The sequence below is a fragment of the Nannospalax galili genome, unplaced genomic scaffold (genome assembly GCF_000622305.1).
Source record: "Nannospalax galili isolate Female #2095 unplaced genomic scaffold, S.galili_v1.0 scaffold103, whole genome shotgun sequence".
NCBI classification, from domain to species: Eukaryota; Metazoa; Chordata; class Mammalia; order Rodentia; family Spalacidae; genus Nannospalax; species Nannospalax galili.
This window is the reverse complement of record NW_008352136.1, coordinates 1,199,214-1,222,288: the sequence shown is the minus strand read 5'-3', so window position 1 is coordinate 1,222,288 and position 23,075 is coordinate 1,199,214. Positions and strand designations below refer to the sequence as shown.

The window sequence follows — 23,075 nt, the reverse complement described above, 5'->3', positions numbered from 1 at the left end:
GGGAATGAAACTTGGGGTATTAAATAATAGGGGAGTCCCTGGTCAATGCAAGTTTCTTGGCTCTGTCAAAACTGTAGTGATGGTGATTTGGCAGAGCAGGGGACCATTGTCATAGGCAGCGGGGCGGGCCAGGGGAGGAGGGACAGTGTGCAGAAAGATACCCCCAGAAGAAACTGAGTCTTAGAGAGACTACGACCAAAAAGGGAACTATTTGTGAGGTTTCTAAGGTACCACTGTCCCTTTTTTGAGCCTAGTACTCAGCACCTTTTAAACACCTTTGAATAGTCTTTTTAAAAATTATTTATTTTTATTTTATGTGTATCTGGGGTATGTGTGTATGTGCATGTGTGTGCATGCTCCAATATGTGTGTGTAGGTCAAAGGACGACTCTTGGGAATGGGTTCTGTCCTGCCACCTTGTGGGATCTGGGGCTGAAACTCAGGACATCAGGTCTGTGCAAAACTGCCTCTGGGTATCTAGTTCTTAAAAGATGGAGGCAAGTTGCCAGGCATGGTGACCCAACCCTTTAATCCCAGCACTTGGGAGGCAGAGGCAGATGAATCTCTGTGAGATCAAGGCCAGCCTGGTCTACATTGTGAGTTCCAGGCCAGCTGGGGCTATAGGGAGACCCTCTCTCAAAAAGAACCACCCCCCCAAAAAAGAGGGAGGCAGTGGGGCTAGAGATGGCTCAGCAGGTAAGAGCACTGGCTGTTCTTACAGAGGACCCAGGTTTGATTCCCAGCACCCACATGGCATTAACAACCATCTGTAACTCCAGTTCTAGGGGAATCCGACACCCTCTTCTGACCTCCACAGGCATTGCACGACATGGGTCCACTAACACACATGCAGGCAATACACTCATACACTAAAAATAATAAATAAAATAGTTTTAAAATTCTATTTTTTAAAAAAGGGGGAGGAATCCCAGCACTCGGGAGGCAGAGACAGGCGGATCTCTGAGTTCAAGGCCATAGTGGTCTACATAGTGAGTTCCAGGACAGCTGGGGCTACAGGGAGACCCTGTCTCAAAAAGACCAAAAAAAGGGGGGGGGGAACAAGGAGATAGAGTCAGGAAGGGAGACAAGTGGGCAGGAGATACTGACGAAATGGCCTCTTCACGGTTCTCGCCCCAGGAGAAGCAGTGGCCAAACTGGGAGTCGGCGAACTCGTGTAAGCCCCCAGCTGCAGCCACGCTGAAGTAACCCCACACGTTCTTGCTACTGCGGAAATTCAGTTCCTGGACTGTCCCGGAGCTTGGCTTAAAGCCCTGGAGCCCAGGGAGGGAAAGCAAAACAGAAGAAGTTGTTACCCTGGTGTATTTTCATTGAATTCAATTCTGGGAAAGCCCAGAAAACTACCATAAGCAAAAGGCAGGGGCATCAACAAACAGGCATTTCCTGCAACAGGTGTGTGTGAGCATGCCTTTTTAGGTGTGTCCAGATGAGCACTTTGGTGTCTTTAAAAAACTGTAAAAGAAGCTAGGGAAACAGTTCTATCAGTAAGGTGGTTGCCTTGCAAGTAAGAGGATCCAAGTTTCCACCCTAGAACCCACATTAAAAAAAAAACCACAGTGCACACTTGCAATCCCAGTACTAGAGAGACAGGCAGAACCCTGGGGCTCACTGGCCAGCCCAGCTTAACTACTTGGCAAGCTCTGAGCTAGTAAGAGGTACTGTCTCAAAAAATAAGGTGAGTGGTGCCTAAAAAGTGACACATGAGGTTGTCCTCTGATCTCCACATACATGTGCACACATAAACATACACCTTGACACATTTAGTCAGGTATAGTGGCACATGCCTGTAATCTCAGCACTCAGGAAAATTGGGACTTCAAGATCATCTTGGCTATATAGTGAGTTCAAGGCCAGCCTGGACTCATGAAACCCTTTCTCAAAAACATTTAAAAAATGTATATGAACAATGACGAGTTGGGCTGGGGAAGTGTCAGAGTGATGGGGTCAAAGTCGATGGCTGCTGGGGCTGGGAGAAGGTATATTCTAGTTTTGTACACTGGGTATTTCAACAATGAAAATTTAAATAAAAGTGAAGGAGCGGGTGAGATGGCTCAGTGGGTACAAGGGTTTCCCCACTAAGCTTAACAATCTTTCCAATCCCGAGCTCACATGGTGGAAGAACAGACTCCCACAAATTGTTCCTCTGACCTCTATACACATGACATGGCAATATATACATCTGCACCTGTGTACACACACACACACACACACACACACACACACACACACAGAGAGACATACAAATAAATGTAGAAAAAGCAAATTTAAAAAATGAAGAGCTAGGCCAGATGTGGTGGTGCATGCCTTTAATCCCAGCATTTAGGAGTCACAGGCAGGGGCAAGTGGATCTCTGTGAGTTCAAGGCCAGCCTGGTCTACATAGTGAGTTCCAGGAAGGCTGGGGCTAAGGAGACACTGTCAAAAATATTAATCTAAAAAATAAAGTAAAATATAAATAATGAAGTCAGAGTATATTGGTGAGTCCCAGGACTCAGCAGTCAGAATGTGAGCAATGATGCCAGCCAGTTTGTTTTCAAGACCTCAATAAGTAAGAACAAGCCACAGGGGTCTTCCCACAGATTCCCCAAAAGGCTCTTCTACAGCAAAAAGTTTGTGATGTTAGGATCAAAGGACTCCAAAGATGGTTGCTCATCCCAAAGATGGTGTGATGGCTAATCCTGGTTGTCAACTTGACTGGATCTAGAATTAACTAGAATGTGAGAGAATTTATCAGAATATTTTAATCCAGAAGGCCTATCCTAAATGTGGATGGCACCTGGTAGCAGCCCAGATAGAAGGACAGGGCAGCTGGGAGCATTTGCTTTTTGCCTACTTGCCTTCTCTCTCACTGGTGAGTTTATTTATCTTGTTACTGTGGCTTTCATTTGCCAATTCTGGAATGAACTTCTTCAGGTTCCAATGTAGACTGAAGGCCAACAGCTCTCCAGGAATCCCCCAGGCCTTCAGCGCCAGACCAGGACTGCTGAGACACCCATTCTCACAGACTGAGCAACTACCAGATTCCCAGACTCCAGTGTGGTGTAGCCATCGTTGGACTACCCAGACCCTATCCAACACACACACACACACACACACACACACACACACACACACACATACACACACACTCATTTTATCAGTTCTATTCCTTAAAAGAACCCTGATTAATACAGGTGGGGACCATGTGGCGAGTCTGAGGGATTTGGTTAGCCCCATCAGGAGGTACTACCACCAGCAGCAGCAGTGTGGTCATGTGAGTGGCAAGCTGTGTGGAGGGTCTGCTCATACATGGCCTGGCACACACCGAACATCCAGTAAGCCAAAAGCTGTGACACAGGGCTTCCACACTCAGTTTCTTGTGCCTAAGCTGAGAAGCCTGGGTGCTGGCACCTGCTCCAAGGTAAAAGCCCAGTGCCACCCCTCACTGGTAGAAACACAGAGGCCCAGTGCCACCCCTCACCCGTGGAAACGCAAAGGCCCAGAGCCACCATTCACTGGTGGAAACACAGGAGTCTCACACTTGCCTCATCTGGATTTTCGCTGGTGATTCTGGCCGCAATGACATGACCTCGGGCAAGGGGAAGGTTGGAAGGAGTCTCAAAAGAAATAGGGGTCACTGCCCAGGGGGACTCTCCATACAGAAGCCTGAGGTCCTTCAGCCGGTGCAGCGGCACCCCCATAGCGATCTAAAAAAAAAAAAAACCCATCCCACAGGTCAGTGTGCTAGCAGCCTGGCCATGAATGCTGAGTGCAGTGGTGCTTGTGATAAAGGAAGAGGTTCAGGCAACATTTCAGATATACTGAGCCTACAACATCTACACAGTGCTGTGCTAAAGGGTAGCAAGAGAGGCAAGAAGGGAAAAGTCAACTGGGCCTGGTGGCCCACACCTGTAATCCCAGAAGTTCTAGATCACACTAAACAGCAAAACCCTGTCTGGAGAGAAGGAAAGAGCAAAGGAAGAGCCACAGGAGACTCAGCTCCCCAAGAGCAAATGCTGAGGCTAAGAAAGTAATCAACACTTCAAAGCATCACATAAAAAGGAAATGTGTGCTTGAAGCCAAAGGGCAGCCTCTGGGAGCTAAGACAAGAGATGGCTGGCTGGAAGGCTACAGGACGCTTTGTGAAGGATGCAGAAAAAACAGACAAGAAGAAGCAAGACCCAGCACATGGTGGAATTCAGCACCCTGAGCCTCTTGACAGGGTGCCGTAATATCCTGACACAGTACTGAGTGGGAGTTTAATCAGGAAGAAAAAAATTAGGCAAAGAAAAACTGAGGGACATTTGACCTGAACTCTTCAAAAGCACCAATGTACAGTAGCAAAATGGCTCAGTAGGTAACGGAGCCTGGGGCCAAATCTGAGGACCTGAGTTCCATCTCTGGGACCCACATGGTGGGAGGACAGAACTGCCTATCACAGGTTGTCCTCTGACCTCCACCCTGTGCTGTGGCATTCACGTGCTCATATACAGACAAAATAGATAAAAGTTTTTTTTAAAAAATCAATGTCAGGAATGATGCAAAAACTAAAGAATGAGGCCAGGGGAACTAGGGAAGGTGAGGAAAAGATGGGGAAGGGAGACATTAATATTTTTATGTAAGAATTCCCATTATAGGGGCTGGAGAGATGATTCCACAGGTAAGGGCACTGACTTCTCTTGCAAAGGACCCAGGTTCGATTCCCAGCACCCACATAGTGGCTAACAGCCATCAGTAACTCCAGTTCCAGGGGAGCCTAATGCCCTCTTCTGGCTTCTGTGGGCATATGGTGCATGTACATGCAGGCAAAACTCTCATACACATAAAACAAAAATAAATCTTAAAAACAATTCCAATTACAAGGAGTTCTTAGCTAATAGGTCACATGCTCAAAGGGTTTAACACCAACTCCAGGGTGGGTGAAAAAAATGTTACTGTTTTTATGCATAAAGCTGGGGAAACCCCCTCCCTCAGGGCTTAAAGCCAGTTTCTCACCTGCAGCTGCGCAGCAGGCAGATTGACATCTGCGATCATTTCAGTGCAGGGATGCTCCACCTGTAGTCGGGGATTCAGCTCTAGGAAGTAGAAACTGCCGTCTGGGCTGTACAAGTATTCCACCGTGCCAGCGCTCACATAGCCCACGGTCTTGGCCAGGCGGACAGCACACTGCAGAGACAAAGGCCTTCTTTCCAGCAGCTGACTCAAGTCACTATGAGTGGTGGTGTTCCTGTCCCAATGCAAGCTGAGGACCTGCTGCTTGGGAAAGACTGGGGAACCTCAGCTACTGCTGATGAAGAACGGCTATGCAGTGCTGAAATCACCTCCCACATAGGCCTCTCTCCTCCTCTGTGGTACCCATTCTGCCTTCCGGCCACAATGACTATAAGCCAGTTCATTTCAATGTACCCAGCTCGGCTCTGCCAAGTGTACCTGTTCCATGAACTCAAACACAGCTGGTGTGGCAATGGTAACTGGAGCCTCCTCGATGATCTTCTGGTGCCGCCTCTGGATGGAGCAGTCCCGCCCAAACAGAGACACCGCATTTCCGTACTGGTCAGCCAGGACCTGCACCTCCAGGTGTCGTGCGTGCTGAGCCAGCTTCATGAGAAAAATGGGCGAGCTGGGGATCTCACTCTGCACCTGAGGGGGAGAACAGGTACTGGCTGTTCCTGGGAGGAACCAGATCTGGAAGCTTGTAGAAGTTCTCAAAAGGGGGCATCAAACAATAGCAGTGGTGTGGGTAGGGGCTCCACCCACCCTACTTACTTCTGATTCTCATTATTCCTCTCTGAGACATTCTTTCTCATTGTTTTTAAGTCAAACACTGTGAAAAGGGTTAACTTTCCCCACAATCCTACATCCTGTAGACTAGACACTAAGCTGGGCCTAGTGCTGTAATCCCAGTACTCAGGAAACTGAAACAGGCAGATTGTCACAAGTTCAGCCAGCCTGAGCTACAAAATGAGTTCAAGACCAGCCTTAGCTAAATAATGAGTTCAAGACCAAGATGGGCTACATAGAAAATCCCTGTCTCCAAAAACAAAAGCAAATAAACAAAAAACAACACAACTGAGTGGTTTCTGAGGATCTAGCATGGTGAGGGGACTTAGTAATAATGTATTGTGTACTTCAAATTTGGTGAAAGAAGCAGGGTGTGGTGGCACACGCCTCTAATCCCAGTACTTGGGAGGTAGAGGCAGGTGGATCTCTGTGAGATCAAGGCCAGTCTGGACTACATAGTGAGTGCCAGGTCAGTTGCGACTACAGAGAGAATTTAAGATGAAAAAAAAAAAAATTCGATGAAAGAAATCTCAAGTGTTCTTCTCAAACACACATAAAAGTGGTATAGCATGAGCTGCTAGTAAACTAACTTGACTATGATAATCACCCCACCACACATGCCAGGACAGAATGTCATGCTCAACACCTTAAACATATGCAATTTTATCTGTCAAATACAGCTCCGTCAAGGGAGAGGGGAGATCAGTGTACAAGCTAATATTCTTCTACACATACAGTAACACACATATATATATAATACTTCTTTCAACAAAACAGTCCCAGATCCATCTCTGAGCTGTGGAAAATAGGGCAATGGTTAGCAATGGAGGGGCCTGGGTGAACAGCAGACGGAACCAGGTCTACTACTGCTCCAACTCTCCTGGAAATATAAATTCTTCCTACAAATTCTGCACAACTCAAGAGACACAGCTTGGTAGTAAAACAGTCTTGACATGGCACTCACATGTTGCTGAAATCAGGATCCCTGGCAGACCCTTCTAGCAAGCAACCTCTCGAGGTATATTCTTGAGTGCATATAAAATGTACATAACTAATCACTCTGAAGGTCTTTATTGGAGAAAATAATTCAAAAGCAGAGAAAAAGCAAGGTATTATTATCTCAAATATTAAACCATGGCATATATGTGCATGTGTGTGTGCGTGTGTGTCTGTGTGTGTGTCTGTGTAGGTGGATATGCACATTTATGTGGGTGCCCACAGGGGCCAGAAGAGGGTGTCAGATTCCTTAGGTCTGGGGCTACAGCTGAGAAGTGGCCAATATGGCTGCTAAGCCCTGAACCTTGGCCCTCTGTAAGAGCAGCAAGTGCTCTTAACTGATAAGCTATGTCTCCAGCCCTGGAGTATAGGACTTTAAACATTGTTGGTAAAAGGCATCATGTTTTAAAAGAAGAAAACTACTCTAGCTACAAGTAAATAAATATAAAGTAGTGCCTACAACTAAAACTGACCATCCACAAATGTTTATAACAACAACAAAAAAAACCCTCCTAGATTTATAAAATAGCCCATGCCTTGATGGGCAAATAGAGTTACAGAAGATACTGTAACTGTTTCAGAGACATGCCGACTCACAGACTGGACTCATCCTAAGAAATGCTGCAAAGCCGAGAAGGAACCATGGCCTTCTATTAACAGCAATGTGCACATTTGCTTCAAAATATGACACAAGGCTGGGTGTGTGGCTCAGTGGCTGACAGCTTGCCTAGCATGCGTGAGACCTTGGGTTCCATGCCCCATAATGCCACCAGAAAAGAAAAAACAGAGCTGGGGAGATGGCTTGGTGGCGTGAAGAATCCCTAGAACCCCCTTAAATTGGCAATTCCCAAAGACACAGAAAGACAGGGATCACTCACTTGTCTGAAAAGCATGGGGAAGTCTTCAGCGCTCTCCGCTTTACGGATCCCTTTCCCTCCCCCACCTTCAGAAGCTTTGATCATCACTGGAAACCCAATCTTCTCTGCTGCCTGCAGGGAAACAAACGGGGCACTTGGAGATGGGACAGGTGTGAACTGGCACAAGGTAGGGAGAGGGTTGTAGCCCTTGGCCCTGTAACACTCTGAAATTACCTCCAAGCCCTCATCCACATCCTTCACACAACCCTGGTTGTAAACATCTTCGGGGACACTGATACATTTGCCCTGCTGCAGGCCATCCTCTGTCCACTCCACTGTGAGACCTGGAAAGGGACAAAGTGAGTGGAGGCTTCCTGAGGACGGCAGAAATACCACCCCGTGGCCACACCCAAGTTGCTCACGAGCTTCAGTTTTCCACTCAGCTTCTCATCATCTTAAAGATGGACTCGCCCAGAATGGGAATCAACCTTGAGAAATAATACAGCGATATAGGGATGGAGAGATGGCTCAGTGGTTAAGAGCACTGACTGTTCTTGCAGAAGACCCAGGTTTGAATCCCAGCACCCACATAGCAGCTAACAACCATCCGTAACTCCAGTTCGAAGGGATCTGACACCCTCCTCTGGCCTCTGAGGGCACTGCACAATAAAGTGTACTTACATGCAGGCATAACACTCATACACAATAAAATAAAAATAAATTTTTTTAAATTAGGAAACGGGGCTGGAGAGATGGCTCAGCGGTCAAGAACACTGGCTGTTCTTGCAGAAGATCAGGAGTGCTGGGATTACAGATGCACACCACCACATCCAGTTTTTTGTGGGCTCTAGGGATCTAATTTAGGATGTCAGGCTTAAGCAACAAGCACCAAATCTGGTTTTTACACCATCTTTAATCCCAGCACTTGGGAGGCAGACGCAGGTGGATCTTTGTGAGTTCGAGGCCAGCCTGGTCTACATAGTGAGTTCCAGGACAGCTGGGGCTACAGGGAGACCCTGTCTCAAAAAGACAAAAAAAAAAAAAAAAAAAAAAAAAAAAAAAAAAGGATATTCCTGGACAGTGGCTTAAAAAGCAGGTACCTGTAATGTTTCTGATTTCACTTTGGGCTTTGATTTTTTTTTGAGACAGGGTCTCCCTGTAGCCTCAGCTGGCCTGGACCAGGCTGGCCTCAAACTCACAGAGATCCACCTGCCTCTGTCTCCTGAGTGCTGGGACTAAAGGCATGTGCCACCATACCAGGGTCTATAATGTTCATAAATATTCTACATTGGATTATTAAGGTCTATTTTCCTTCCTTTCTTTCTGTTTTGTTTTTCCAGTGGTAGTGGTGGTATTTTTGAACTAAAGTCTCATGGTGTAGCTTAGGCTGGCCTGGAACTCACGTGTAGCCCAGGTTAACCTCAAACTCATGACAATCCTCCTCCTGAGTCCTGGGATTCCTGGTGTGAGCCAGCACACCAGCTTCTATTTTTTTGTTCTTCTCATGTTTCCGACTCAGCTACAATGAAGTCATATACTTATTTAATTGTTTAAAAATTTTAAAATAAATTTTAAAGCATACTCTGCTCACCCCAACTGGGCTTGGAAGTTCCCCCACAGTGAAGGTCAGAGTCCCTTACCACTTCCGCTCCAGGGCAGGGTTGGGATCTCCAGTGTCTGGGCCACAATGGTGGAGGCGATCTTATCTCCCAGGGCCCACATGGCCTTACTGGGCGGACCTGAGGGGTCAGGAAAGGAGTGTAGAATGGAACCAGCTGACAGGCAGAGCCGAGTGCCAACCCAGTGCACAGTGGCAGGCCAGGGAGAAATAAGAGAGCAAAGCAACGTTCCACGTCCTGGCTCTCCCTCTGGGGTCCACAGGCCAGCCACTAGGCTAGCCATCCTTTAGTGTCTGGATTGTAACCTGATCTAAGTCACAGTTAAGCTGCGTGTCAGACACAAAGGTTGTGTAGGGAAGAAGTGAACAGCTGAAGGAAGGAGGCAAGCCAGCAGCTCAAATAGCTGGACCCCAGCGTGGCTCCTTTTCTAAAGAGCTAGATAGGAAAAGCTTTCGGTCTTGTGGAACCAGCCCCAGTTCCTCATCTCTGACAGGATAGTTGACTCTGCTCCACTTGCATTCAGCACAGAGGATTCAACACAGCAGACAGAGAATCTTGTTGTTGTTGTTGTTGTTGTTGCTCTGATTTGTTTTTTTGAGACAGGGTCTCCCTATGTAGCCCTGGCTGACTTGGAACTTGCTTTGTAGACCAAACTGACCTGGAACTCACAGAGATTCGCCTGCCTCTGCTTCCCAAGTGAGATTATTTTTAACTGCATATCTGTTGAACTTGTACAGACTATTTTCCTTGTCATCATTCCCTAAATAATACAATATAACACAGTGCTGAGGTTGAATCAGGTTGTAAGTAATCTAGAGATGATTTAAGTACAGAGGAGGGTGTGTGCAAAGGCCGAGCCATTTTACATAAGGGGCTGGAGCATCTGTGTTGACATCTGTGGGCACCGCTGGAACCCACCCCTTAGGAAACAAGGAACACATGCAAGCATACAAAGTCCACAGATAACAACCTTGAAACCCACAGATGCCGTCAAAGTGTCATTTTCCCTCCTGAGTCCTGGCAGTGAAGGACTCTGGTCTCGAAGGGTGATGGGTGTTCTAGAGGTCTGAAAACAGCCCTAAATGCAGCCCTCTCAGAATGCAACCCCCAAACATACTCAGAGATTTGAACTTGGCTGATACCTTAGTACCAACAGAAACTCTAATGAAGGGCACTCCTGACCCCAGCATCATGCCATTGTGATCACCATAGCAACTGCTCCTATTGCCATGACCGGGTTGACTCACTCATCCCTGCTTTCCCACCCCTGCTCGCTTGGTCCTCATCAAAGGGTGAGTAGGAAGGCAAACAGACCTCCACCTTAAAGAACAGCACAAGAAAGAGACCCTGACCCAGCAGCACCCAAGCCCCACACATCTGACGGAGGGCATACACTCTACCTAAGAAAGCAATCTCGTGTTTGCACAGCAGCTCCGGAAGTTTGGGGTTTTCGGAAGCATGGCCCCAGCCAGCCCACACGGCCTGCAAACAGAGAAGGGTGAACCATGATCCTCTTTCCAGATCCTACCTACCATCGTACCCAGAGCTCTTTGCTGTGTCCTATGGGCCCATGGTGAACTGCAGGATGGGGCACCATCCCCCCTGCAGGTGCCCTTGCAGTTCGAAACCGTCACCTGCACAGGTATTCTCTTGGCAATGTCTACGATCAGCTCCACATTTGCGTAGTTGTTGTTATTGGGCCCTCCTGGCACTGGGACATACTGATCGGCCATCCTGATGTATTCTGCAATTAAGTGGAAGAGGGAGAACTAGTGACAGATGAGTCACCTGCACATACAGCAATGCCACCTGCTCTGCCCTCAGAAAGCATAATGATGACCACATAGCAACAACGGGCAGCACGCAGGGAACTGAGGAAAACTGAAGGGTTTTACTCATGTGGTGTGCTCTGGAGGAAAAAGGAAGACTTCTGTCAGGATGCAGGGTGGGTATTTCTACTTAAGTATTTCTTAGCACTTTTTTATCATTAAACAATGCAATGCTTGTTTGAGACAGTCTAATGCTGTCCAGACTGGCTTCAAACTCTGTGTAGCCGAGGATGGACCTTGAACTTCTGAACTTTCTGCTTCTACTTCCCAATGCTGGAATTACAGGAAAATTTCACCACTCAGGGTTTATGTGGTGCTGGGGATCAAACCCAGGACTTCATGCATGCTAGGCAAGCAGCCTACCAACTGAGTTACATCCCCAGTCCCACAATACTTTTTATTGTGGCTAAAAAGTGCATAAATAAAATTTAGGGCTATTACCACTTTTGATAACACAGTTTAATAGTATTAAATATGTTTTATTGGCCGGGTGTGGTGGTGCACAGTTTTAGTCCCAGCACTCGGCTGGAAGGGCATTAGAAAAGAAAACGAGGTGTTGAGGAAGGGAGGGCAACAGGACAAGAGACATGAAAGTAGAAAGGAGGTGAAAAGCTGTGAGAGGTGACGGGGGGGTGATAGGGATGAGGGAAAAGTGGGGGAAGAGAATCAACAAAAACAAATTTTGTTTGAAGATACCTTAATAAAACCTAACGCTGTGTATGATAATTAAAATTTTTAGGGACTGGAGAGGTGACTCAGAAGTTAATAGCACTTGTTGCTTTTACAGAGAACCTGAGGTTCAGTTCCAGCACCCACATGGTGGCTCACAACTATCCATAACTAACTCCAGGTCCAGGGGATCAGATGCCCTCTTCTGGCCTCTGGGGGCACTACATGCACATGGTACACACACATACATGCAGGCAAAACATTCAATGCACACAAAATAAAGTAAATTTCTTTGAGACAGGGTCTCACTGTGTAGCCCTGGCTGACCTGGAACTTGCTATGTAGACCAAGCTGGCTTTGAACTCACAGAGATCTGCCTGCCTCTGCCTCCCGAGTGCTGAGATTAAAGGTCTTTGTCATCATGCATATATATATATATTAGATGGTTGCTGAAGAATTATACCCGAGGCTGACTCATGGCCTTCATACACACAAGGTCAAATACACATGGGTTGATGAGAGAGCTCTGGGGCTCAGGGTGGACCTGCCTGAGCAGTGGGGAGGAGGTGAGGGCAGGCAGAGATGGGACAGAACATCGAGAAGAGGTCAATTTCAGGTACCTGCATTGGCCTTGAGGTCTTCAGGGGTCACCATGACCACAAAGCGGATGGCCCGTTCGTTGCGGAACATCTCATAGGCCCAGCGGCGAATGGAGCGCATGCACTTGACTGCCGCAATGCCGTTGTTGGCAATGAGCACCTGAATAGGAAACCAGAGAAGAGCCAAAGCTGCAGACCTACCCAGGTAGAGGGCTGTGCACTGCTGCAGCCATCTTCCAGCAAGAAGCCTCTCCTCCATCTCCCAATGAGCTTCTCCCAGTGCCTGAAGCACATGGTTCCCCTGTGCTTCTGCGGCTCACAGTCCCACACAGAGCTGGTGTTCAAGGTTGGCCAGGCCCATGAAGGGATAAGGAAGTAATGGATGAACGGGTGAATGCGTGAGAGAATGGGTTTTGATGGCGATGACACCCTTGGTGGCACCACTGTGATGACCTTTGACATTTCTTGTGTGTTCAGTATACACCAGGCAATGTCAGGTGCAATGTATTTCACCTGATTTACCTCATTTCATACTCAACAGCACTCTGAAAGGAGACTAAAGACACTAAAGCTCAGAGGAGTTAAGGTGCTTCCCCAAGGTCACACAGGCCAGTCAGTGTCAGAGCTAGGGCTCAAATCCAGATGCTTCAAGTCCACACTGCCTTGTGCCGCAAAGGGCTCCTGTGGCTCCTTCTAAAGGCCTTGGATGTGGTGCACAGCAGTGTTGCCACTGTCCTGAAGGGCAGAAAGCAAAGGGAGAAATCCTCATTCCTGTTTCCTGTGTGCTGGGTAGCCTTAGACAGATTCCCTACCCTCCCTGAGCTATACATCCACATAAAGTGGAAAGACTGGCCATCCTTCTAGACTGTGCTCTTAGAAACAAAATGAAGCTCTAGTTTTCATATTTAAAAAAACAGATTTGGGGGTGAGGATGTAGCTCAGTGGTACAGCATTTGCCTAGCATGCCCAAGACCCTGGGTCTGAGCCACAGCACTGAAAACAGAAAATTAATTAATTAGAATCCAGGCATGGTGGCACAGCCCCAGAATCCCCAGCAGTCTGGAGCCTAAAGCCAAAGAATTTCAAGTTTAAGGATAGCCTGGCTATATAACATGACTCTGTTCCAAAATAAATTTTAAAATCTGACCAGGCATGGTGGCACACACCTTTAATCCCAGCACTCGGGAGGCAGAGGCAGGCAGATCTCTGTGAGTTCGAGGCCAGCCTGGACTACATAGTGAGTTCCAGGACAGCTGGGGCTACAGGGAGACCCTGTCTCAAAAAGACCAAAAACAAAAAATAGGCTTCTGCCTTCAAGTTCTGACTTACAGAGCAATTTCTGTCATGTGAAGTCCATATCCATCCTTATATAATCTTCCAAGTGGTGCTGAGGGCCAGCTTCAATAGAGGTATGGGATGTGACTATCTCTGTTTTACAGATAGGAAACTTGGGCCCCATGAGTTCACACCTGAGACTTGCCAAAGGATTTGCCTGAGGCTTCTGGCTCAGGAGCACTGTTCTTACTGCCCTGTAGAAAATGCCCCTGGGGAAGGGACAAGGGACAAAGAACTGCCTCACTCTGGCTTTCTCAATCTTATTGCTAGAACAAGGCTTGGTACAGAGAGAAGGGCTGAGGGGGAGAAAGGAGCACACTCTGGGAGCCCCATGGGGGCGGGGCCAGCTTTGGCTCTCTTACCCTGGTTGTGGCTTTCCATGGGGACTCGAGCACAGAGGCCAAGCCCTGGTCAGCTCCTAAACCAGAGAGTGCAACAACTCTGGGCCGAGGCTACCTGAGGTTAGCCCTGCCACTCTGAGAATGTGATGCCAGCTAGCCGTGGAACTGGCTGCAAAGTAGTCCCTGGTGAGTGTGGTAAAAATGCAGCTTCTAGAAGCTGGAGGTGTAGTTCAGTGGGTAGAGTGCTTGCCTATGAGGCACAAAGCCTGGGTTCAGTCCCCAGCACTGAATGGACTGGGTGTAGTAGTGAACACTTGGGAGGTGGAGGCAGGAGGATCAAAAGGTCAAGGTCATCCTCAGGATTTAAGGCCAACTTACAATATCTGAAACCCATTTTTTTAAAAAAAAGTAGTTTCTAGGTCTTTCCCAGGAGACTGTAAATCTCAGGGTCTGGGGCTGGATGGAAGAGTTTGTGTGAGCAGGCAGCAAACAGAACCACAGCCAGGAGGAACCTGCGGGAGTTGCCACTCAGCGCTGTACTTATTACTCTGGGTTGATGGAGGCGAGGGCTCTGAAGTCCAACAGCCAGGTTCAAATCCCCTTGTGCAGTCTCCGCTCTCTGGACCTCAGTTTCCTCATGCCCCTGACCCAGTGGTGAGGATGGTTGAGGTACAATATACAAGTCAGAGGCGGGCTGTCCCCAAATGGGCTCTCAAGAGACTGTGCAGCAAGTGCTGCGGCCGCCGCCGCCACCACCACCATGGCTGTATTCCCAGTGTTCCAAACGGAAAAGAACAAGACCTTGCAGCCACAGAGACCTGAAGTCAAACCTCATCTCCACTCACTAAGCTATGGCCTTGGACAACCAATGTGGACTCTCTGGATCAAAGCCTGTGCCAGAGTCCACCAGGGCCTCAGCTTCCCCTTCTGCGGAAAGAAGTAACTTGCAGCATCAGGCTGGGATGTGGGGTGAAAATCTCCTGAAGCATCCCGTACCCAGGCAAGGATCCCAAGAAGTAGCCCCACCCTTCTCTGCAGGGGGGGTGCTTCCACACACACACCCAGCATTCAGGACCCATCTGTACCTTCTCAATGACCCGATCTCCCCCAAAGCGGGTGACAAACTCAGCTGGGGATGCCACAGTGAAGTCTCTGTGCAGGTCCAGCTTCTTGTGCTCACGGCCCCTCCTCACTAGGTGGAGTCCAGACATGCTGGGCCTGCAGTGGAGAGAAACAGCCATGGAGGAGGGAGCCATGGAGGAGGGAGCCATAGGGGAGGGAGCCATGGAGGAAGGAGCCATGGAGGAGGGAGCCATGGAGGAGGGAGGCTGGGGCCTCCAGGAGGGAGTGCAGCTGGGCACTGTAAGGACAAAACCAATGTTAACAGGGCATACACATTGCCACAGGACTACCCTTCAGACAGACAGACAGACAGACAGACACACGCAGGCCTTCCAGAGACCTGGAAGCAAGCACAAGGGGGCTCAAGAGCAGGAAGCACTGTCTCGAAGGACCCATGCCCTGCCCTGTCATAATTCAGCCTTTATTCGACATGTCCCTAATTTAGGAAGTTGACCAACTACTAAAATCTTCTATCAGGAACGGTGTTCAACAATGAGGGAGGAAGTCCTCACATTCTGCTATGTCCTTCTAATACTTTTTAAATCACACTTACATCTTTCATGGGCTTTTAAAGATATAGATATTTCACATTTTTTAAAAGCTGAAGGAGGCAGAGGTAGGCAGATCTCTATGAGATGGAGGCCAGCCTGGTCTATGTAGCAAGCTTCAGGCCAGCTGGGCCTTTTGTCTAAAAAAAAAAAGACAAAAAAAAAAAAAAGCTGAAGACAATTTTTAATACATATCACAGAAGTTGTACTTGTGACACAGTTTTCTTTCCCACCATCCCTCATGCCCTCTCTTCAATTTGGACCCAGCAGAATGGCTCTTGGAAAGAAGTGTGATGGAAAGAAGAGCCATTCAGCCATCAATAAGGAGGTGACCCGAGAACACACCATCAACCTTCACACGACATTCATGTCCTTCAGAAAGCACTCGGCCACTCAAAGAAATCCAGAATTTTGTCATGAATACAGGGACTCCAGATATGCACATTAATGCCAGGCTCAAAGCCATCTGGGCTAAAGGGGTAAGGAATGTTCACACCACGTCCATGTGCATTTGTCCAGAAAATGTAATGAGGAGGCGGATTCACCAAGCAAGCTGTGCACTATGGGAACCTGTGCCTGTTACCACCTTCAAAAATCTACAGTCGATGTGCATGAGAACCGACTGCTGAGTGCCAAATAAAGTTAAAAAACTAAAAAAACACCTTAAGGCCAATGAGATAGCTCAGAGGGTAGTCACTTGAAGCCAAGCCTGTCAATTTCAATTTGAGCCCTGGGAGTCACATGGTGAAGAAGAAAACTGATTCCTGAAAGTTGTCCTCTGACCTCTACATGCAAACACACACATACACAGACAGACGCATGCGCACACACACACACAGACACACACTAAGTGTAATTTAATTTTTAAAAAGCATATTATAATACAATAGCAGTTCCCTGCCTCATTTCTCTATAACCCATTTCCAAGAGGAAATTGCTGTTGATTCTTTCTGATATTTTCACATCTGCAAGCTCTGTGTATATAGACACATATTGCTTAATAGCAGGATGCACTCTGAGAAAAGTGTTGTTAGTGACTTCACTGTGAGAACATTGTAGAGTGTATTCCACAAACTAAGCTACAACATCACATGTTCATTCTCTCTCTCTCTCTCTCTCTCTCTCTCTCTCTCTCTCTCTCCCCCCCCATCTGTACATATAATTTCCCAGGCTAGCCTCATGAGTAGCTGGGACCTACAGGCAATGTGCCACCCCATCCTGCACTGGGTTATAATCCCATGAGATCATCATTATGCACACTGTTGTTCCTTGACTGAAACATGGTTCTTTGACACACAGTTATACTCTCCTATGAGTCAGTCATTTGAAACACCATTGATGCCGTTTTGAGACTGAGGCTTGGCTGTTAGTATGCTGGTTAGTTTTTGTCAACTTGACACAAACTAGAGTCACCTAGAAAGAGATGCTGTCTCCATTGGACTGGCTTGTGGCCAAGTCTGTGGGGTATTGTCTTGATTGCTAATTGATATAGGAGGGCCCAGCCCTCTGTGGATGTTGACATCCCTGGGCAGATGGGCTGGAGAGATGACTCCTTCATTAAGAGCACTGGCTGTTCTTGCAGAGGACCTCGGTTCATTTCCCAGCATCCACATGGCAGCTAACAACTGTCAGTAATTCCAGTTCCAGGGGATTCAACACCCTCTTCTGACCTCCTCAGGCATTGCAAGACATGGATGCACTTACACATACACACATGCAGGCAATACACTCATGCACATAAAATAAAAATAATAAATAATTTTTTAAAAAAGAAAGAAAAGTAGCTGAGCAAGCCAGAGGGAGCAAGCCTGTAAGCAGCGCTCCTCCGTGGTCTCTGCTTCAGTTCCTGCCTCCAGGTGCCCACCCTGCCTTGAGTTCCTACCTGGCTTCCTTCAGTGATGGACTGTGACCTGGGAGTTCTAAGATCAAATAAACACTTTCCTCCCCAAGTTGCTTTTCATCCTGGTGTTTGTCACGGCAACAGAAAGAAAACTAGCACTCACAGCTGCCCTGCCTGATCCCCTCCCCAGCCACTCAGCAGAACCATACTGCCATTTGGCCCACTTGGTGCTCCGTGTCTTATCAGCAGTAATGGTTTTCATGGGCGAGAGTGGTGAGGTGCCAGATTCATTTCTTTTTGTATTTTTCCTGGAGTTGATATTTTTGCCCTTCGCATGGTACTCCCTGTATATACTGCTAATCATCCCACCCCTCCTTGGGGACACTCGAAACACACAGCTATGGAATGTTTCATTCCTCATGGACTCGTCCAGTCTCCTTTCACCTGGCCTGGCTGTTCTTGAGGCTCCTGCACCATGAGCATCCATGGCTTCTCTGTGCGGACATCTTTATAACTCCTTTTGCCTTCCCTTGGAGTAGGATCCGTATTTGGGGGATTGATTGGTCCCTCCTTCTCAGGGGACCAATTGTTTTGCTGAGGCATATCTTCCAGTAATTTCACGTGGTTAACTGGATGGTAAGCAGAATGTGTCATGATGACATTCTCAACCCACCTCTCCTGCCTGGAGTACTCTAGGCTTTGTGGTCATCACCACCCAGGAGACGCCCTCTGGTTCACGCCGGCTATCCCCCTGCCATGTGCTCTGTCTTGTCTTGCCTGCTTTACTTTTTGGTTTCAATGGAAGACCTCCTCAGCCGCTTGCTAAGGAAGGGTGGGCAAAGGGAAGGTAAATGCACAACGACCTTGTGTGTTTACAACTCTCTTCCTTCTGCCCTTGTTTACAGCCCCATCATTTGATTGACCTGTGCAGAATTCTAGGAAGGAAATCTCCTCCTTCAGTTTCAGAAGCCTCTGTCATCACATTATGGCCTCCAAGACTTTTTGTTTTGTTTTGTTTTCTGCTTGCTTGCTTTGTTTTGCTTGATCCTTTATGGGGTCTGGTTGTTTTTTGTTTGTATTTGGAAGCTTACAGGTCCTTCTGCTCCCAGAATTGACAGTGAGCCCAGATATGTGTCTGCTTCCATCTGGGAGGCTGTGAACCTCTCAGGCCCTCTCAATCTGCTGTTCTGTTTTTCGCGCTGCTGCAAATGGAACCCAGGCCTCACTCTAGGCAAGGGTTTTCTACCTCTGAGCTAACCCTCCAGTCCCAGCCCTCTGTATCCAGAAGTTCAATCATGGATCTTTGTCTTCAAATATTTCCTTAACTCTGTTCACCTATTCTTTCCTGAAGCCCCTCAAGGCTAGCCCACTAGGTTATATGTTTTGTTGAAGCTCCAAGCTGGCACACTAGGTTATGTGTTTGGTTGAAGTTCCGAGGCTGGCCCACTAGGCTATGTATTTTCTATCTCCTTTTCTCCTCTGTCTTCTGGGTAGTTTCCCCAACCTTCTCTTCTAACAGAATTCTTCATTTCTGCTCTCACATTTTCCCAGGGCTTGTTTGGGGTCTTCAAATGGTCCCTTTTATTTAGTGTGATTGTGTGTGTGTGTGTGTGTGTGTGTGTGTGTGTGTGTGGCCAGAGAAAACCTTGGCTGTCACCCTCAGGAATGCCATCTACCTCCTTTGAGACAGGGTCTCTCACTGACCAATTAGAGCCCACAAAGCTACACGGATCCTCCAATCTCCTCCTCCCCAGCACTAGCATATTCATGTGGGTTCTGAGGACCAAACTTGGAGTCTCCAACTTGCAAGGCAAATATTTTATTGACTATATTAGTCTGGGTTCTCTAAAAGAACAGAAAGGATAGAATATATAAGAGGTTTATTAGATTGGCTTATAGGATATGGTCTGGGTAATCCAACAGTGGTTGTTTCACATTGGAGAGGCTGAGAATCCAGGAGTTGCTCAGTCTACAAGGCTGGATGTCTCAGCAGTCCCAATCTCCCATGGAAGGCCTGGAAGATTCCTGGAGAGCTGATGGTCTTCAGTCTCTATCAGAAGCTTAAAGAAACTGGTTATAATAACAGTGAAGGAATGCCACAGCACTAGGACCTCACTAGCGAGAGTGAAGGCAAGAGGCTAAAAGGCAAATTTCCATCTCCATACCCTTTTACCTTGGCTGCCACCAGAAGGTACCGCCCCCATGTTAGGCCAGGTCTTCTGGTTTCAAATGACCTGATGAAGACAGTCCCTCACAGGGGTTTGTGTTTTAGTGGATTCCAGGTACAGTTGAGTTAGCAACCAAGATTTCTGTCCTAGTTTGCTTTCTGTTGCTGTGATAAAACACCATGACCAAAAACAATGTGGAAGAGGAAAGGGTTTATTTGACAAACACCTTGCAGTCCATCATCAAGGGATGCTAAGATAGGAACTCAAGGCAGGAACCTGGAGGCAGGAACTGAAGCAGCCACCATGGAGGACCCTATTGCTTACTGGCTTGCTTCCCAGCTCACTTTCACCTTTCACTTACCTTTTTTTATTTTCTGTTACAGCTTTAACATGTAACACACTCCAGAGCAAGGATACATCTCTTTCAAAAGTGTGGCTGTAAATTTTTAGGTTCACAGTTGAATTAATACAGTTATACAATATTGAACTCAGTATAAACCCTATAAGACATAAAATTGAATGAGGCTTTACTCTTTAAAGATCTCCATTTCATTTTAAAATATGCTGTTTCCTACATTTTCAATACTACTAACACTTAGATTGTTTGCACATGTGTCTTTAATCTCTATGTATCTGCTTATTACTAGTCACAGTCGGTTACACTTGGATCCTTAGTACCTGAGTATGGATATAAAGTCATCAGGTATACTTTATTGGTAATGTTCATCACCTCTACTATTTAACATGGAGTAAATTTTTATGCTTCCTCCTCAAATACGTCTTTTTTTTAATTTATTGATTCTTTTGTGTGTATATCATACAGGACATCCCACACAATCTTATTCACCTATATACCCACTTCCCAAATGGCACCCTCCCATAGCCTCCCCCTCCCACACACTGGAGCCCATATACTCTGTCATCCCTGTTACTGTCCACTGTGTTGTTGGCACCCCCATCCATTCCCCAGTGCTTGTCCATCCAATGACTCTAGTCAGCCTATCTAGAGTCCCTTGTTTTAGGAAGATCAGCTCTTCCTCATCTAGCAGCAATCAGTTGCCAATAGTCCTTTAGATTGGAGTCTGTTGTTCATTTTCCTAGTTCTCTGCTGGGTTACTCTCTGTTCGACTTGTGTGGGCCACCCTGGCCAACAACTCAAAGGAAGGTATCGCCTGTCTGGCATTGTATCTTGTTATGCAGGCTTTAGCTATACATATGGACTCTTAAAATTTTTAAGGTTGAACAGGACCTTTGACTTATCTTCACATAGAACTGGTAAAAGAAAGGAGCCAGGGGCTCCTCCCAAACCCATGTTACCCCTGAGGAACAGATCCTCAAACGACCTTAAGAGTAAAAATAAATTGGTTTATCTAGGCCAATTGTAGGGTCAGAAAATGCCCCACAGACATGCCTACAGGCCAATTCCTCCACTGAGGTTTCGTCTTTCAGATGTGTCAAGTTGACAGCCAAGACCAGCATCACACCGACTGAGCCATATCCCCATTCCCAATGTCCCCTCCATATAGCATCCTGTTCCTTGGCACATAACATCCATCTGACTCCAGTGAGGACATTAAAGCTCACCTCTTTTTGTTTTTCAAGTTTTGTGTCTGCTTGTAGGTTTGGGACCTACCTGTCTTCCATATTAGAAACTATCTGAGGGCTGGGGATATGGTTCAGGGACAGAATGCTTGCCTAGCATGTCCTGGGTTCCATCCCCAGCAAGGGGAGGGGGGGAGAGCGAGAGCGAGAGCAAGAGAGAGAGAGAGAAGAAAAGAAGAGAGGAGAGGAGAGGGAGAGAGAAGAGAGGAGAGAGGAGAGAGACAGAGACAGGAGAGAGCGAGAGCAAAGGAGAGAGAAGAAAAGAAGAGAGGAGAGGAGAGGAGAGAGGAGAGAGACAGAGAGAGGGGAGAGAGAGAGAAAGAGAGAGAGAGAGAGAGAGAGAGAGAGAGAAAGAGAGAGAGAGAGGTTGTTCTCATCATGATAAGTGGGAACTGAAGCACAGAGCACATAAGGTTGGAGGAACCTGGACTCAGTAGGTGATTGGGCGGGGGAGGGTATTAGTTACTGTTCTCTTGCTGTGATAAGGCACTATGACCAAAGCAACTTATAGAAGGAAGGGTTTCTTGGACTTATGATTCCAGAGGGATAAGAGTCCATCATGGCAGGGGAGACACAACAGGACGCAGCTGGAGCAGAAAGCTGAGTGTATACATTATACATCTTCAAGCAGGTACAGAAAACAGAGGGAGGGAGACTGGAAATGGGATGTGGCTATGAACTCTGAAAGCACCCCACCCCCCAAGTGACGTGCTTCCTTAAGCATGGTCACACCTCCTACCTCCCCAAATAGTGCCACCAACTGGACAAAGTGGTCAAACACATGGAGCCTATGGGGAACATTCTCATTCAAACTACCACAGGAGGGCTGTTCATAAGGAGGGTCCCTACATCAGTATCTTTAGAGGCATCCTGTCTCCCTGGTCAGATTCTCTGGAACAAGGTTTTCTTCCTGGACCCTCTAGGTCACCACAGAGCCTGAGCAAGGGGCAGTTCTGGGGTTCAGCACCTACACACCTGTTTGAGATTCAGAACCCATGTTTTTAACTCTGTCCATGCCCCACCTTCACTTTCCCCTCTGCAGAGCATGGCCCACCTTCTAGGGTGCTGAAGGGAACACACAGGCACTGGAGCAGAGGGATGGAGCCACTCTCCTGTCCTCCAATTTTGGAAATCCTTCCTTCCTCTTTAGCCTCAGGTTCAGAGGTAGTCAGTGCTGACAGCGCTGTGTCTTTTGGGGGTTCTATGGTCACCCCGGATGGAGGGGGCAGCATTCCTGGTGCTGCTGACCCCAAACACTGATGCTTTATCTGCTTTCCAGCTTCCAAAATGGTGGTGCTAATCTCTCTTCTTCTCCAGGTTTTGAAAATAAATAAGTAAGCTGGGCATGGTGGTGCATGCCTTTAATCCCAGCACTTGAGAGGCAGAGGCAGGCGGATCTCTGTGAGTTCAAGGCCAGCCTAGTCTACATAGTGAGTTCTAACACAGCTGGGGCTACAGGAAGACCTTGTCTCAAAAAGACCAAAATAAAAAAGCAAATAAATAAATAAATAAATAAATAAATAAACAACTGTCTATAGCTATATGGTAAATAAGCAAATAAATAAATAAATAAATAAATAAATAAATAAATAAGTAAGTAAATGAACAAATAAAGTAAATATGGGCTAGAGAGATGGCTTAGTTGTTAAGAGCACTTACTATCTTGCAGAGGACCCAGGTTTGGTTCCCAGCACCCACATGGCAGCTAACAACCATTCATAACTCCATTTCCAGGGGATTTGATGCTCACTTCTTACCTCCTCAGGCATTGCAT

The 23,075-nt window shown here is 47.1% G+C and overlaps 1 protein-coding gene across 4 annotated transcripts in view; it reads right to left on the bottom strand.

The window, feature by feature from the left end:
- The window catches only part of Acacb (acetyl-CoA carboxylase beta), a 140,738-nt gene that overhangs the window by 75,194 nt on the left and 42,469 nt on the right, over positions 1-23,075 (bottom strand). For all 4 annotated transcript variants that reach the window (XM_008848966.3, XM_029554017.1, XM_029554016.1 and 1 more), the window contains 11 exons: positions 15,107-15,239; positions 12,367-12,505; positions 10,883-10,992; positions 10,649-10,730; positions 9,270-9,368; positions 7,864-7,973; positions 7,651-7,761; positions 5,426-5,635; positions 4,991-5,161; positions 3,541-3,702; positions 1,107-1,270 (listed from right to left, as the gene is read on the bottom strand). In XM_008848966.3, the coding sequence (XP_008847188.1) occupies positions 1,107-1,270; positions 3,541-3,702; positions 4,991-5,161; positions 5,426-5,635; positions 7,651-7,761; positions 7,864-7,973; positions 9,270-9,368; positions 10,649-10,730; positions 10,883-10,992; positions 12,367-12,505; positions 15,107-15,239 (1,491 nt within the window). The remainder of the gene's footprint in view (positions 1-1,106; positions 1,271-3,540; positions 3,703-4,990; positions 5,162-5,425; positions 5,636-7,650; positions 7,762-7,863; positions 7,974-9,269; positions 9,369-10,648; positions 10,731-10,882; positions 10,993-12,366; positions 12,506-15,106; positions 15,240-23,075) is intronic.